Raw genomic sequence first — 14,368 nt, forward strand, 5'->3', positions numbered from 1 at the left:
TTATGACTTCTTTTCAGTCACTTGCTTGGCATAGTTTATATTGTTGCATTTCTTTCTTATGATGCGTCTCACATCTTGAATGGTGGTGTCAGGGAACTTCGCCTGGACATGGACTGTGATTGAAAAAACAGACATAGAAAACAACATTACTTCAGTGTTATTTTTTATGCACTATCCACATTAACACGCATGTTATTGGAATCCCCAATAATGCACTCACCAAGTATAGCATCGAGCTTTGTGTTATCCAGTTGTGGCTTTGATTCCACTTCTTTGTGAGCCCCTGACTGCCTCCCGGTCAAACTTGAATTGGACAGCGTTTCTCTACCATAGATGAGCACCGCAAGATCCCCAATGTACAATGCTGAATTTGTAGTCCGCAGAGACTTCAGCTTTCGTCTTGGTACTTTGACGTCATGGCCTGGCACAAGAAGCACCTGCAAAACATTTGAATGTTACTTACCAAATAATTATTAAACAAATACGGTGTTCTTTGGAAATCTACTGTATCTATTCATCTTTGCAGTGAATATGCATAGTCATAGTCTATAAACTAACTAATCCATCATTAATGGCATAAATCCACCACAAAGTTGATGAATATGGTTTCTTTCTAGCTTATGTGTACAATCAAAAGATGTAGAGGTATTTACCATTTCATTAGGGTCAGACACTTGAGGAGAGCCGGGTGGAGAAAATGGTGGGTCTCCAGATGGGGATGTTGACCAGGTGGATGCAGGAGTTGAGCTCTGTACTGTGATTTTTTCAATAACTTCTTTTAGCTGTGTCACCACTGCTGGGAGCTCTTTAAAGGGAATGAAAACAAGAGGGGGAACAAGGGAACAAAAGTTTTTGTGTCATTACTGTGTTTTGAGACAATTTTAAAACATTACATAGTAATTTGTGTTATGAAAAGCATGGCTGGAGGTAGAGCTGATTAAGGAGGAGCAGGAGGTATGAGGAGCTGAATCAGCCATAACCTATAAAAAGAAGATTGTCGCCAGGTATCGGCCTTTTTCCACACTTGGCAGCAGATCCCAGCTCTCCCTGGCAGCCGTTGTTTGTCTGTGTGATTTGTGAGTCTCTTTGTTTTCATTATTCAGATGTCAGTGCTTCAATATTGGAGTATCCGTGTTAAATTACGTTGGTTCAAGGCTGCACAGTATATTTATTGAATTATCAGTTAAATGGTCATTTCTTTGTATTTGGGAAGATTTTTCAGTAATTATATCTATCTGTTTCTATTTAGATAAAACCAGCTTTGATTGTTGTCAGTTTGTCTGACTTCAGGAATCAGTATAGGCACACCACCAAAGTCTTTAAAAGGTGGTGTGCAGAAAATACCTCTCATCGCATCTAGTATTTCTTCCACATGGCCTTCTTTCAGGCTCTTGATTTCTCTCTGAAGCCATTTCATTTTCTGCACCGCCACACTCCAGTTTCTGGGCATCTCCTCCTCATCTGATGACTCCTCATTTGAGTTAGTTAACAACACCAAAACACAGGAAATAAAAAAAAAATCAGCCTATAATTACTGCATCAACTCAAATTATCACAATTAAAATATAGTCAAATATCTTACCTCTGAAGATGCTTTGTCTGCAAGTTGCTTCTTCAGCTCTTCGATCATGAGGTTTGCAGACTCTTTTTCTGCTGAACATGTTTCTCTTTTTTTCTTCTGTCAAAATAATAATTATATTATTAAAAACTAGTCACACCCAGGAAAAGGAGGGAGTCACTCAAGCTGCTGGGACTTTGCTGGAGCTCTCATTGGAACAGCATGGGAACAGCATGGCAGCAGCATGGCAGGGGAATTTCTATGTGGCTCCCACTGTATCCAGGCAACTACCTTTTTTGGTGGAACTTCTTGATCCTCCTCTTCCACAGCTTTCCACTTGTTGTTCGGCTTACTCTTCCTCTTGGGTGATTCTTGCCAGATGTCTTCACCCTTTATGAATCCCTGTCTCTTCTTACACAGATCACTGTAGTTGGCTGTGTGGGAAACGTGATCAAATTAAAAGCATGACTACGTGGGATCTCTTTAGATATGTGTGTGTGTGGCAGACAAACAGTGCATGTCCCCAAATTCAGGCAGGTTTCCAGGATGCCAAGTAGCCTACTTAGGCCCCGTTCACACGAAGCCGAAACGGGCGAAACCGTTACGGTTTCGATCTATCCGGTTTCAAAGTATCTCCGTAAAGACGAAGCCAAGCGAAACCGGGTAGATCTGTAGAAACGCTGTAGTACACATTCCAGGCCCATAAGGGGCGCCTCTTCTGGTACAGAAATCCAGAAGAAATGAAATAAGAAGAAGAGGCGAGCATGCGCATAAAGGCTGCCCTTATGCGCATGCTCGCATGTGATTTCTGAGACTCCGCGGGCTTAAGAGCCATTGGCTAGAAGGTCGAGGGGTGGGGCGATGACGTCATGGTTTGCGGTTTCAGTCGGTTTCAGGCGTACCCACGAATCCAAAACGAAACCGGGTAGATTTGAAACCACCTCCGAGGGTGGTTTCAGAAGTTTGCGGTTTCGGTCAGCGGATTCGCCGGCTTCGTGTGGATGGAAGGCCGAACCGTACAAGACCTTTGCGGTTTCGCCATGAAATCGGCTTCGTGTGAACGGGGCCTTATTTCAATGTAGTTGCTGATAAGAACAGGTGTCAAAAAGGAAAAAAATAAATAAATAAATGAAAATAAATCGATCACGAACTTCATGATCAATTACCATGACAACGAACAAAGCTTCGATTTTTTTTGGGTCATCCCTAGTGTGTGTGCGTGTGTGTATTGTTGGGAAAAACGGTCTGTCTAGTTACTGGACCAGATAAAATGAGACGGAGAGGTAATAAAGTCTATCGGCACGAGGACCTTGGATTTATTAAGTAAAGTGGCAACGGTTATACAGAGTCATAAGCGTGAGAAATCGAATATGTCTAAGTCCCTAATCAGCGCTGATGGTTCGTCCGGAGCTTCGCCTCCGTGGAAGGTCTGCTTCAGAAGAAGGTGAAGAGTCTCAGAGTGATACAGTTTTATGCTGTATCTCCTCGTGATGAGGTGTGTGCGTTTGAGATGTGTGTGGTTCTGTGTGTTTTTACTTGACCTTGGTTCCCAGGCACTAGTGTATGCATGTATATCTTCTTGTGTTCCTCCTTACGGGGGAGAGCTTCAGAGCATTCATCCGTTGTGGTCCTCCCGTCCTTGAGGATGACTGGTGCATTGTCTGAGTGTTTACCATCTGCCGGGAGGAGATATGGGGCCCTGGCTCTGGCCCTGACCTGACTATATTCTCATGTATGTGTTATGTGTTAAAAGTTGACTATATTATAAGGTGACTGCCATGTGATGTGCTCATTAAGCTAGGGTAGGAGTTAGCTATATTTATAATGTACATGTGATGTACTCAGCAGGTTATTTTGCCCCAACATATCCCCCTCAAGTCGTCGCAAGACGACTTTTACTCATCAGGGGTACGAGGGATAGGACTCCAGCGCGGGACTACCATCATAACATTATTAAACAATAACAATATAAATGCAACAATCACACAAATACACTAACGAGCACAGGAAAGAAAGGTAACCACGAAACGTGTCCCTAAATAATAGCGAAGATATGAGGCAGATAGCGAATGGCAATCCCCCTCAACCCATCCCCAGAGGACCACACACTAAGGATGTGAGGAGGAGTTAACTGGTCGTGTTACAACAAACAATCACACGCATGGGGCATCCAGGGTAGGCCCGGGGCACGGGAACAACTGAAACCATGGAATAGTCCTGAGCGTCATCATGGGCAGGAGGTCGCAAGGCGCCACCTGAGCATTAGACCCTTTTATTCAACTGCGCTCAGGACCTCGTCTGATAAACGGGCAATCAAGGCCCCTGGAATCTCGCCCGTGTGAATCCCCGAGCTCCATCTAGTGGAACAGCGATATAAACAACAACATTTACGTTCCCGGCGTCGGTTGCGTAGACGCGGGCATAGATATGGGAGCGGCTAAAAACAGTGAAGCGTACAGAAGCGAATACAGCCAGGGGTGCCCTCAAGCCGTAAGGGAGCGGGCCGCAGCCCCTGGTACCGGAACGCAGATCCCTGGTCCGGGCGTCGTGGGTGCTTCAGGTGGGAGGGGGGTGATGCCGTTGGCGGGGACGGGAATGGGGCAGCCCACCTGGAGAGGTTACTAGCACGTCACAGGCGGGGGGGGGGGGGGGGGGGGGGAAGGAAGAGGGAAGGGGTGTTGCGGTGGGGTGTCAGCCGACGGTGATGGAAACAGGACGCCGGGGCCGTGCATCTGGAGAGGCCACTCGCACTCACGGGTAGATGTCCGGCTCGGCGGGGGCTGGGAGTGTCTCTTCGGAGGCGTAGGTTGGGAGTGTGTAGGGGAGCTCGTCCTCAAAGTCAGAGGCTGCAGGGCGAGGGAGGGTCCCTTGGAGGTCTGGTCGTGCTCGGAGTTCCGACAGGATGCGAGGCGCGCAGTTGTGGGGGGTGCCGTCTGTGTCTGCGGGATACTCTCCGGTCATATTTACTCCTTTTGTTGAGTAGCTCACCGAGGGATCTGTCAGGGCCTCGGTCAACCGGATCTGGGTAATGGCAGCCGACAGGGTGAAGAGTGAGCTCTCCACTGCAGCCTTGACTCCGTGAGTGGTGTGCACTACCGTGGGGTTGTTCATGGTGAGGAACTGTGTCTTCCGTAGGGCGATGGCGATGGCCATGAGATGTCTGGCACAGTGAGGGAGTCCTAGGCCCGGAGTGGGTAGGGCCGAGCTGTGATAGTGGAGGATCCTTCGGGTGCCGGGCTTTGCCTGCCAGAGGGTGGCCGCTACATTTCCGTTTCTCTGTGTGACGTCCAGATGGAAGGGGGCCGTATAGTCGGGGGCTTGGAGGGCGGCGGCTGAGTGGAGGGCCTGTTTCAGCTGATGGAAGGCGGTGTCTTTTCCTGAGTCCCACTCCAGCGGGGCCCGTAGGTTTCGGGCCCCGGCTGTGGTGACCATCTGGCGGAGTTCGGACGTTCGCTCTGTGAATTCCGGGAGGTACTGGCGGCTGTAGTTGCACAGGCCCAGGAAGGCCAACATTTGCCGAACCGTGGCGGGTTTTGGGTAATTCAGGATGGTTTCTCGGGTATCCTGGGTCATGTCTCTGGTATCTTCTCCGATCAGCCTCCCCAGGAATTTCACCCTGGGCCGGACAGCCTGTAGTTTGGGCCGCTTGACCTTGTACCCTGCTTTCCCTAGGGTTTCGAGCAGGGTCTTGGTAGCATCCACACAGGTTTGTCTGGTAGGCGCGGCGAGCAGGATGTCGTCTACATATTGAACCATAACCACTCCGTCGGGAAGTACAGTGTCCTTGAGGTCCTTCCGCACACAGTTGTTGAATATGGTGGGGGTCGATCGGTACCCCTGTGGCATTCGGGTGTAGGTGAGTTTTTCTCCCCTCCAGGTAAAAGAGAAGATGTCTTGTGAGTCTTTGTTCAGGGGGATGCAGAAGAAGGCGTTGGCCAGGTCTATTGCAGAGAACCAGAGGTGGTCGGGGTTAACCACGTGGAGCGCCACCTGCGGGTTTGGCACCCTCTCGGGGGGTCCTTCCGTGGCGTCGTTTATTAGGCGGAGATCATGGGCCATCCTCCACGTGAGTCCGTCCGCCTTCTTCACTGGGAGAATCGGGGTGTTCCAAAGGGACTGAGAGGGCCGGAGCACTCCTACCTCTTTGAGTCCCTGTATGGTGGCAGTGATCCCTGCTTCTGCCTCGGGTCTGACCTTGTATTGGGGCTGATGAATCGGGGTTTGATCGGGTTTGAGAGGTATTTGGATGTTGTGTTGGGGGGTAAACCCCATGTCGTAGGCGCCGGTGGCCCAGAGATTCTGAGGGAGGCCGTCTAGCATGATCTTTACGTCGGGGTCTTCGGCTTCCAGGGGGCTGGGGGTGTCGACCTCCTCAGGGGCGAGCGGTCGGTCGCACTCCACTCGTTCTGCCACCCCCCAGGAGGCCGTTTGGGGGAAGGAGACCCGGATCAAGCCTTTGTCAGGGGCTAGGTGAATGTGTGGGTTGTCGGTGGGGGCCCACTCTCGTACTTGAGTCGCTCGGCAGACCATGGGCCCCAGCTTCATAGCCGTGTGGTGCTTGGCTACTGCCAGGGTCACGTGTGGTCGGGACTCGGGTTTGAGGCGGTACCAATATTCTTGATCCGGGGTGAGAAGGGTGAGGGCCGCCACCCCCTCAGGTCCGATGAACATTGTTTCGTAGAGGCACTTCTGGCCGGTTCCCTCCATGGTGTGTCTCCATTGTTCGTCGTAGCTTTCGTCTGGGTCTCGAAGGACATTGAGGGTCGTGTGGAGGGGGTCGTGCGGTGGGCAGAAGTCCCCCTGTTGATGGATCCAGGGGGCCCACTCTCGGTATGTTTCTTCTAGGGGCTTGAGTCCGTCCGGGGTAGTCATGTTCCGGATCCAATATACGTCTGACGGGGGGCTTCGGGGCGGGGGTTCATGCACCAGCATCATCTGGAGCGGTTGGTCGGCTTCTGTCGTCATTGTAGTCCCTTCGGGGGAACAGCTGATGAGGCAGTTGATTTTGCTCAGGATGTCTCTACCCATGAGGTTGGTGGGACACTTGGGGGCATATAGGAGGGAGTGGTAGAAGGTTTGTCCCAGGATGGTGAGCGGCAAGGGGGTGGTGAAGGGGTTGGTCTTTTCTATTCCCGAGAACCCCATGGTAGTCAGGGTTCGAGTGGAGAGGGGCGGGATTTCATGGTTCAGGTCCCCGATGGTGGATACTGTGGCTCCGGTGTCGACCATGAAACGAATTGGTGTTTGGTTTACGAGTCCGTCCACCATTGGGGCTCCCGTTCCCAGGTTCACCACCTGGGTCCCTCTCGAGGCTCTCGGGTCCCGTCAATATTGGCCGTTGTATCCCGGGTCCTCCCAGAGAGGGTACATCGGGGTCCCGGGGTTTGAGGCATGTGTCGGTCCATTTCCAGGGTTACCGTGGGTCGGGCCGGGTTGCTACTGATGATCCTGTTGGTCGTGTTGCATCGCTGGCTGTCCCGTTTGGGGGCACTCCTTCGCCCAGTGTCCCGTGAGCCCACAAATGAAGCAGGGGTAGGACCGGGGGTTTGTGTTTGGGGTCCGGCCTCTTCCTCTCCATTTGAATCCGCTTCTTTGTTTGGACTGTTGGTTCTGGTACATCCCGGGTCCCGTCAATATTGCTGGGTTCGAGGGTGGGTGTGTGGGGTATGGATACGATGGGTACGGGTACGGGTACGGGTACGGCGGGGGCTGGGGCCCCCATGCTTGAGCGGGAGGGGCTTGCATCTGGGTCGGAGGGGGTCCGCTGGGCTGTACCAAGGGGTTGGGGGCAGGCAGCGGGGCCGGAGGCGTGGCCACTTCGAGGGGCATGATCTCGGAGGCGTGGTATTTGTTGGACTCCTTCTTGTCCCGGTTGTGTTCCTGGGTTGCTTTCTTGACGTCCATGCGCAAGAGTCGTTTCCTCAGGTCGCGGTCTTCTTTGACGTCCTCGTCCTCCCGTTCTTGCTCCAGGTTCACGTGGTGTGTAATGGCCTCCTCCCAGTCCATGGCGTTCATTCTTCCGAGTCCAATCACTGTTTTGAGGCCTTCGCGGGTCTTGGTGCAGAGACCCGTCTCAACCGCGATCCGGAACATGGCCTCGGTGGCGGCGGAGGCTCCTGGTCGGGTTCCGAATCCGTCTTTCCATCGTTCAGTGGCTCTCGTGAGGTATTCGCCCGCTGATTCACTGGGTTTTCTTTTCAGGCCGGTCATGCATGCTGCTGAGTTCTGAGGGGGGTATAGGCCCCTCAGGGCCTCCCACCATATGGGGCGAAAGGGGTCGAAAGGGGAGTCGTCCGGCTCTCTGGTGGTTCTGGCTGCGGTTTCCACGTCGTTGACTGCCCGGGGTCCTTCTCCTCTCATGAGGACCGCTCGGATGTCCCCCATGGTGAGCCGGTCAGCTGTGGTCAGTCGCTCGAGGTTTCTGATCCACTTGCCCGCCCCCTGTTTGATCGGGGGAAGGTCTTCCACTACTCCCTTGAGGTCGCGGTGGGTCCAGGGAACGTACATCGCTCGTCCTGCAGGGGTGTCCATTAGCGGGAACATCAGTCCTGGGCCCTCATCCAGGTCGCGGTTCGTCCGGCGGTCGAGGGCTTGGCTCCGTTGTGTCGGGGGGGGCCAGCTTGTGGAGTGCTGGTGATGGCCAGGGTCGCGATCGGGGTTGCGGTACTTCGGGCTTGTGATCTGCCCGGGCCAATTGTCCTGTGGATTGCGCCTCTTCCCCACCTCTGATCTCTGCCTTCGCTCCTTTCCCGCAGCTGTCGAGACAGGAGATGGACTTCTGTCTCGATGCCGAGGGACATTCTTTCCAGCGCTTCTTCTTTCCATCTCGTTCCCACTGGGTCCCACTCCACGGTGTCTGCGTCTTCTTCACCTCTTTCGTCTCTTTCCTCGTGTCTTCTGTGTCTCCCCTGGGGAATCCCGGAGTGTCTTCTCATTTCTGTTGTTGCTACTGTCACTTCCGTTTCTTCTTCTTTAGACGATAGGTTGATCAGGAAGGAGGCCAAGTCCAATGTGTTGGCGCCAGGTACGCCGATCCGCGTACGCATCCTTTCTGCTTCCGGTTGGGCTTCCCCTGGTGTTGGTGGCCTGGTTTCGGGGGCCTGGGCTTGGCTGTAGCTGGAGGATGGGGGTGTCCAGTTCTCGGTGCTGGATGGTTCTTGCCCCAATGGCCCGGTCCTTCCTGGTATCATCGGGCATGGGGAGGGAGCTGTTGTCAGCTTCGGGCTTTCCTTGCTTTGTGGGTGGTTTGTCCTTGTGCAGTGGACCCCTTCTTTGGCTCGTTCCGGTTCCGGGGGAGGGGGTCTTTGCCAGGTCACCGTGACCGGGGACTGAGATGTGGCGTGGGTTATTTCGATAACTGGGCACATGAGATGGGGGGACCCGGGGACCTGGAAGTCGGTCGGGGCATAGGGGAGGGAGTGGTTGTACGGAGTTGGGCGGGCCTGCTCATCGGCCTTCGGTAGGGAGGGATAAGGTGAAGCTGTCAGGCTTGGTTGGGTAGGGGTTACTTGGTCCGTTAGGAAGGGATTCCTGGAGGAGGGGGCTGGTTTTAGGGTGTGGGGCGGGAGGCAAGAGGCCAATGCTTTTAATACTAAGATTCTCTTTTGTCTTTTCCGGTCTTGGGTTTCGAGTGCATCCGTTCGTCCCGTCTTGGCTCCGGCGTTGTCGCGACGGACCTTTGCCCGCTCATACTGGCTGCCAATGTACGCGTGTATGGCGGCCCGGCCGGTGTGGTCGAGGGGTCCCATTCGGATCACGCCCTCTTTCTGCCAGGTTTTAATGTAGACATCACATCGGTTCTCCCATTTCTTCCGGTCTTGGCCTTTCAATATTTTTCCCGGTTCAGCGTTGAGGCACAACCAGCCCACCGCTCTGGTCCGTTGCTCGTCCGACATGGTGGGTGTGTTCGCCGTTCCTTAGCAGCCTGGTGTGGGGGTGGTCGGGGTCGTGGACGCCTTTGCACTGGAGGCCGGGTGCGGGGAGGTTTGTCTTTTTATCTTTATTATTCACCGGGATAATTCTTCTAGCAGGGGGTGATCGAGAGTCGGGGTTGGATTGGTATTGATGTTGTCCAGTGGGGGGCGCTGTAGTTGGGGAAGGGTAGAGTTGGAGTTGTCCAGTGGGGGGCGCTGTGGCTTGGGAAGGGTAAGGTTGGAGTGTTCCGGCAGGGGGCAGTCTAGTTGGGGAAGGGCAAGGTTGGAGTTGTCCAGTGGGGGGCACGGTGGTTGGGGAAGGGTAAGGTTGGAGTGGTCCAGTGGGGGGCGCTGTGGTTGGGGAAGGGTAAGAGTTGGAGTGGTCCAGCAGGGGGCAGTCTAGTTGGGGAAGGGCAAGGTTGGAGTTGTCCAGTGGGGGGTGCTGTGGTTGGGGAAGGGTAAGAGTTGGAGTGGTCCAGCAGGGGGCAGTCTAGTTGGGGAAGGGCAAGGTTGGAGTTGTCCAGTGGGGGGCACGGTGGTTGGGGAAGGGTAAGGTTGTAGTGGTCCAGCAGGGGGCAGTCTAGTTGGGGAAGGGCAAGGTTGGAGTGGTCCGGTGGGGGGCGCTGTGGTTGGGGAAGGGTAAGAGTTGGAGTGGTCCAGCAGGGGGCAGTCTAGTTGGGGAAGGGCAAGGTTGGAGTTGTCCAGTGGGGGGCGCTGTGGCTTGGGAAGGGTAAGGTTGGAGTTGTCCAGTGGGGGGCGCTGTGGTTGGGGAAGGGTAAGAGTTGGAGTGGTCCAGCAGGGGGCAGTCTAGTTGGGGAAGGGCAAGGTTGGAGTGGTCCGGTGGGGGGCGCTGTGGCTTGGGAAGGGTAAGGTTGGAGTTGTCCAGTGGGGGGCGCTGTGGTTGGGGAAGGGTAAGGTTGGAGTTGTCCAGTGGGGGGCGCTGTGGTTGGGGAAGGGCAAGAGTTGGAGTGGTCCAGCAGGGGGCAGTCTAGTTGGGGAAGGGCAAGGTTGGAGTGGTCCGGTGGGGGGCGCGGTGGTTGGGGAAGGGTAAAGTTGGAGTGGTCCAGTAGGGGGCAGTCTAGTTGGGGAAGGGCAAGGTTGGAGTGGTCCAGCAGGGGGCAGTCTAGTTGGGGAAGGGCAAGGTTGGAGTGGTAGGGGGCGCTATGGCTGGGGAAGGGTAAGGTTGGAGTGGTCCAGCAGGGGGCAGTCTAGTTGGGGAAGGGCAAGGTTGGAGTTGTCCAGTGGGGGGCGCGGTGGTTGGGGAAGGGTAAAGTTGGAGTGGTCCAGTAGGGGGCACGGTGGTTGGGGAAGGGTAAGAGTTGGAGTGGTCCAGCAGGGGGCAGTCTAGTTGGGGAAGGGCAAGGTTGGAGTGGTCCGGCAGGGGGCAGTCTAGTTGGGGAAGGGCAAGGTTGGAGTGGTAGGGGGCGCTATGGCTGGGGAAGGGTAAGGTTGGAGTGGCTAAACTTTTGGCGGAGGGGGAGGTGTGGCTTCGGACTGAGCGAGAGAACTCAAAAAATGGCGGCCCTGATGCTATAACTCTGTGTGGCCTGTCTAACACACAAGAGCGGATGAGAGACTAGGGGGTAACTTTTGTCACTCTTGGAGGAGGAGAACGAGAAAAAGGAGGAAAAAACAGGGGGGAGGGAAGCAAAAAACAACAACAGGGCCTATAGACGTTATTCAATACATCCAGATATTCTTTATAGCCAATAATCGTTATCTATCTTTATTGATTAATCTGCGTCAATCAGACTAAACCGTCAACCAACGCGGCAAAGAGATGTTGTTTAGTATTGTGGTTTATCTATGCGACAGGTCCGGCAGTAATTCAAAGAAACACAGTAAAAGAGATATCATTTATCCTTGTCAACTTGTCTAGGTCTAGTTTTAACGGTTCAAACAGTAAATTGAAGCGACACAGTAAAAAAGGTTATTTATCATTGTCAATTTATCTATTTCCGCTGGTTACGCCATAGAGCAACGCAATACGTCAGAGAGACATTTATTCATTATTATCAATCTATCTATTCCTACATTTACCCGTTTTAACGGACAAAGATAGAGCGGATCACGCATACACACCCACTGATTCACTCACAGATTATCACGCATACACACCCACTGATTCACTCACAGATTCCCTCTTTCTCGCAGACGCACCCAGAAACATATCGACAGACTTCTCATTCTGTGTCCCGCACCCACAATCATCAGACACAGCAGAATAGCGTTAAGCATAGCAAAGCAAGCAAGCGTTGCACACATATTTCCATATTTTAGCCGGCCCAAAAATACGCTCGCTCTCTTTCTTTCTCTCTCTCTGGGCCTCTTACACACACACACACACACACACACAGCCACTCCGTCTCTCTCTCTCTTATTCTCGCGCATACACACACTGTTTCCTTTGCAAAGGGACTTTAACCCTGATAAAGGACTCTAAACTTCTCACCACATAGAATTATTTAATACACAGATTATTCCATCTGGGTTCCGAACCCGGCCCAGGCATCCCTCTGAGTCCACTCAATGGCTCAGGCATATATTCCATCTGGGTTCCGAACCCGGCCCAGGCATCCCTCTGAGTCCACTCAATGGCTCAGGCATATATTCCATCTGGGTTCCGAACCCGGCCCAGGCATCCCTCTGAGTCCACTCAATGGCTCAGGCATATATTCCATCTGGGTTCCGAACCCGGCCCAGGCATCCCTCTGAGTCCACTCAATGGCTCAGGCATATATTCCATCTGGGTTCCGAACCCGGCCCAGGCATCCCTCTGAGTCCACTCAATGGCTCAGGCATATATTCCATCTGGGTTCCGAACCCGGCCCAGGCATCCCTCTGAGTCCACTCAATGGCTCAGGCATATATTCCATCTGGGTTCCGAACCCGGCCCAGGCATCCCTCTGAGTCCACTCAATGGCTCAGGCATATATTCCATCTGGGTTCCGAACCCGGCCCAGGCATCCCTCTGAGTCCACTCAATGGCTCAGGCATATATTCTTTTGGCCATCGGTAGTCTTGTATCACTGACCGATTCTTATAGGCCCTATGGTCTCGAGGGTATTCTTTCACCATGCAACGAGCCGATATTCGATGTGTCACGCATTCGGGGTCAATCGGGTTTTACGGGGAAATGCTGGGGTGCAGTCCTATTAGTCCCCACGAGATATCCCGTAGCGAACCGTTCTCACAGTCTCATCTCCTAATGTGGTTCCTATATAACTATGCAGAGTTTGGATTTTATCAACAGGTTCTGCCTACCTTTTGTTGGGCGATCGCGAGGTGAGACTGCAGGAATCGGTCCGGTTCTCCGGGGTCCCGAGGCCGTGCCGCTCTCCGTCTCTCGTTTCCCAGTTGCGGTCCAATTCAGAAAAAATCACGTCGGGGTCACCAATTTGTTGGGAAAAACGGTCTGTCTAGTTACTGGACCAGATAAAATGAGACGGAGAGGTAATAAAGTCTATCGGCACGAGGACCTTGGATTTATTAAGTAAAGTGGCAACGGTTATACAGAGTCATAAGCGTGAGAAATCGAATATGTCTAAGTCCCTAATCAGCGCTGATGGTTCGTCCGGAGCTTCGCCTCCGTGGAAGGTCTGCTTCAGAAGAAGGTGAAGAGTCTCAGAGTGATACAGTTTTATGCTGTATCTCCTCGTGATGAGGTGTGTGCGTTTGAGATGTGTGTGGTTCTGTGTGTTTTTACTTGACCTTGGTTCCCAGGCACTAGTGTATGCATGTATATCTTCTTGTGTTCCTCCTTACGGGGGAGAGCTTCAGAGCATTCATCCGTTGTGGTCCTCCCGTCCTTGAGGATGACTGGTGCATTGTCTGAGTGTTTACCATCTGCCGGGAGGAGATATGGGGCCCTGGCTCTGGCCCTGACCTGACTATATTCTCATGTATGTGTTATGTGTTAAAAGTTGACTATATTATAAGGTGACTGCCATGTGATGTGCTCATTAAGCTAGGGTAGGAGTTAGCTATATTTATAATGTACATGTGATGTGCTCAGCAGGTTATTTTGCCCCAACAGTATACAAAAGCCTATTAAAACCTGGGAAAACCTGGAGAGAAACTACCACAGGCTACCACCAGTTTAAGATTGCTACATTTTTTTAATAGACTTAACAAACATCAGATTTAGTCACAACGGTTTTGGCAGCCCACATTTGGGGCCTACACCGGTGGCTAACGCTACCAGTTAGCCGCTCACACTACCACTTAGCCGCTCACACTACGACTAAGCCGCTAACACTACCACTTAGCCGCTCGCTAGAATGCTACTAAAACCGACTTCTGTCGTGGTGTGACACAATCGATCATGGGGAAATAAAGTGGTGGATAGCAAAAAAAGCAATAAAATTCAACAACTTACCACCAAACATCAAAACCTTGGCTGGGAAAAAGGCTGGACCGTCTGACTTTTTTCTGCCAGTGTCCCACTTTACCTTCATCCATCCGTCATCTTCTAGATTAGGGCACTAGGTGATTAATTTTGGACATCGTTGCTGGTCTTCAATACTCATCCATGAAGTCTTCCCAACTTCCACACTCTTGTCCTTGAAATAATAAATGGCAAATTCCATTGTGGTACGCGGAAAATTCCTTTTCCCTCTCCTTTCTTTCCCTGTTGAGAACAGGACGGACGGTTTGGGTTGTTTTTTTTTAAAGAAAAATTAAAAAAGACCGTTAACCACGTAAATGGGCGCCAATTTTAAATTGGGCTCCTCCCATTGGCAGTCAGGTAGGAAGGCGGGAACATGGGCGGGAAGTGCACTGCTGCTGCGCCTGCGCGACCACACAGTCAATCAACACTCAGCGAGAGCGGGAAGAGGCTCTCGCTGAGTTAGCTCATTAGAGCTAACATGGCGAAACGTCGTGGACCGTATAAAAG

General features: G+C 52.5%; 1 protein-coding gene across 1 annotated transcript; it reads right to left on the bottom strand.

Moving 5' to 3' along the window:
• On the bottom strand, nt 1-13,910 carry LOC307083210 (BEN domain-containing protein 6-like; the record flags this gene model as incomplete). Its single annotated transcript, XM_079747044.1, has 7 exons — nt 13,850-13,910; nt 1,850-1,992; nt 1,583-1,678; nt 1,345-1,468; nt 654-805; nt 221-437; nt 1-113 (listed from the first exon to the last, which is right to left on the bottom strand). The coding sequence occupies exons 1-7, from the start codon at nt 13,857-13,859 to the stop codon at nt 1-3; spliced, it is 855 nt and encodes a 284-aa protein (XP_079603170.1). The 5' UTR covers nt 13,860-13,910.
• Between the last annotated feature and the right edge of the window lie 458 nt (nt 13,911-14,368).

Source organism: Pollachius pollachius (genome assembly GCF_949987615.1).
Source record: "Pollachius pollachius genome assembly, chromosome: 11".
In the NCBI taxonomy this organism is placed as follows: domain Eukaryota; kingdom Metazoa; phylum Chordata; class Actinopteri; order Gadiformes; family Gadidae; genus Pollachius; species Pollachius pollachius.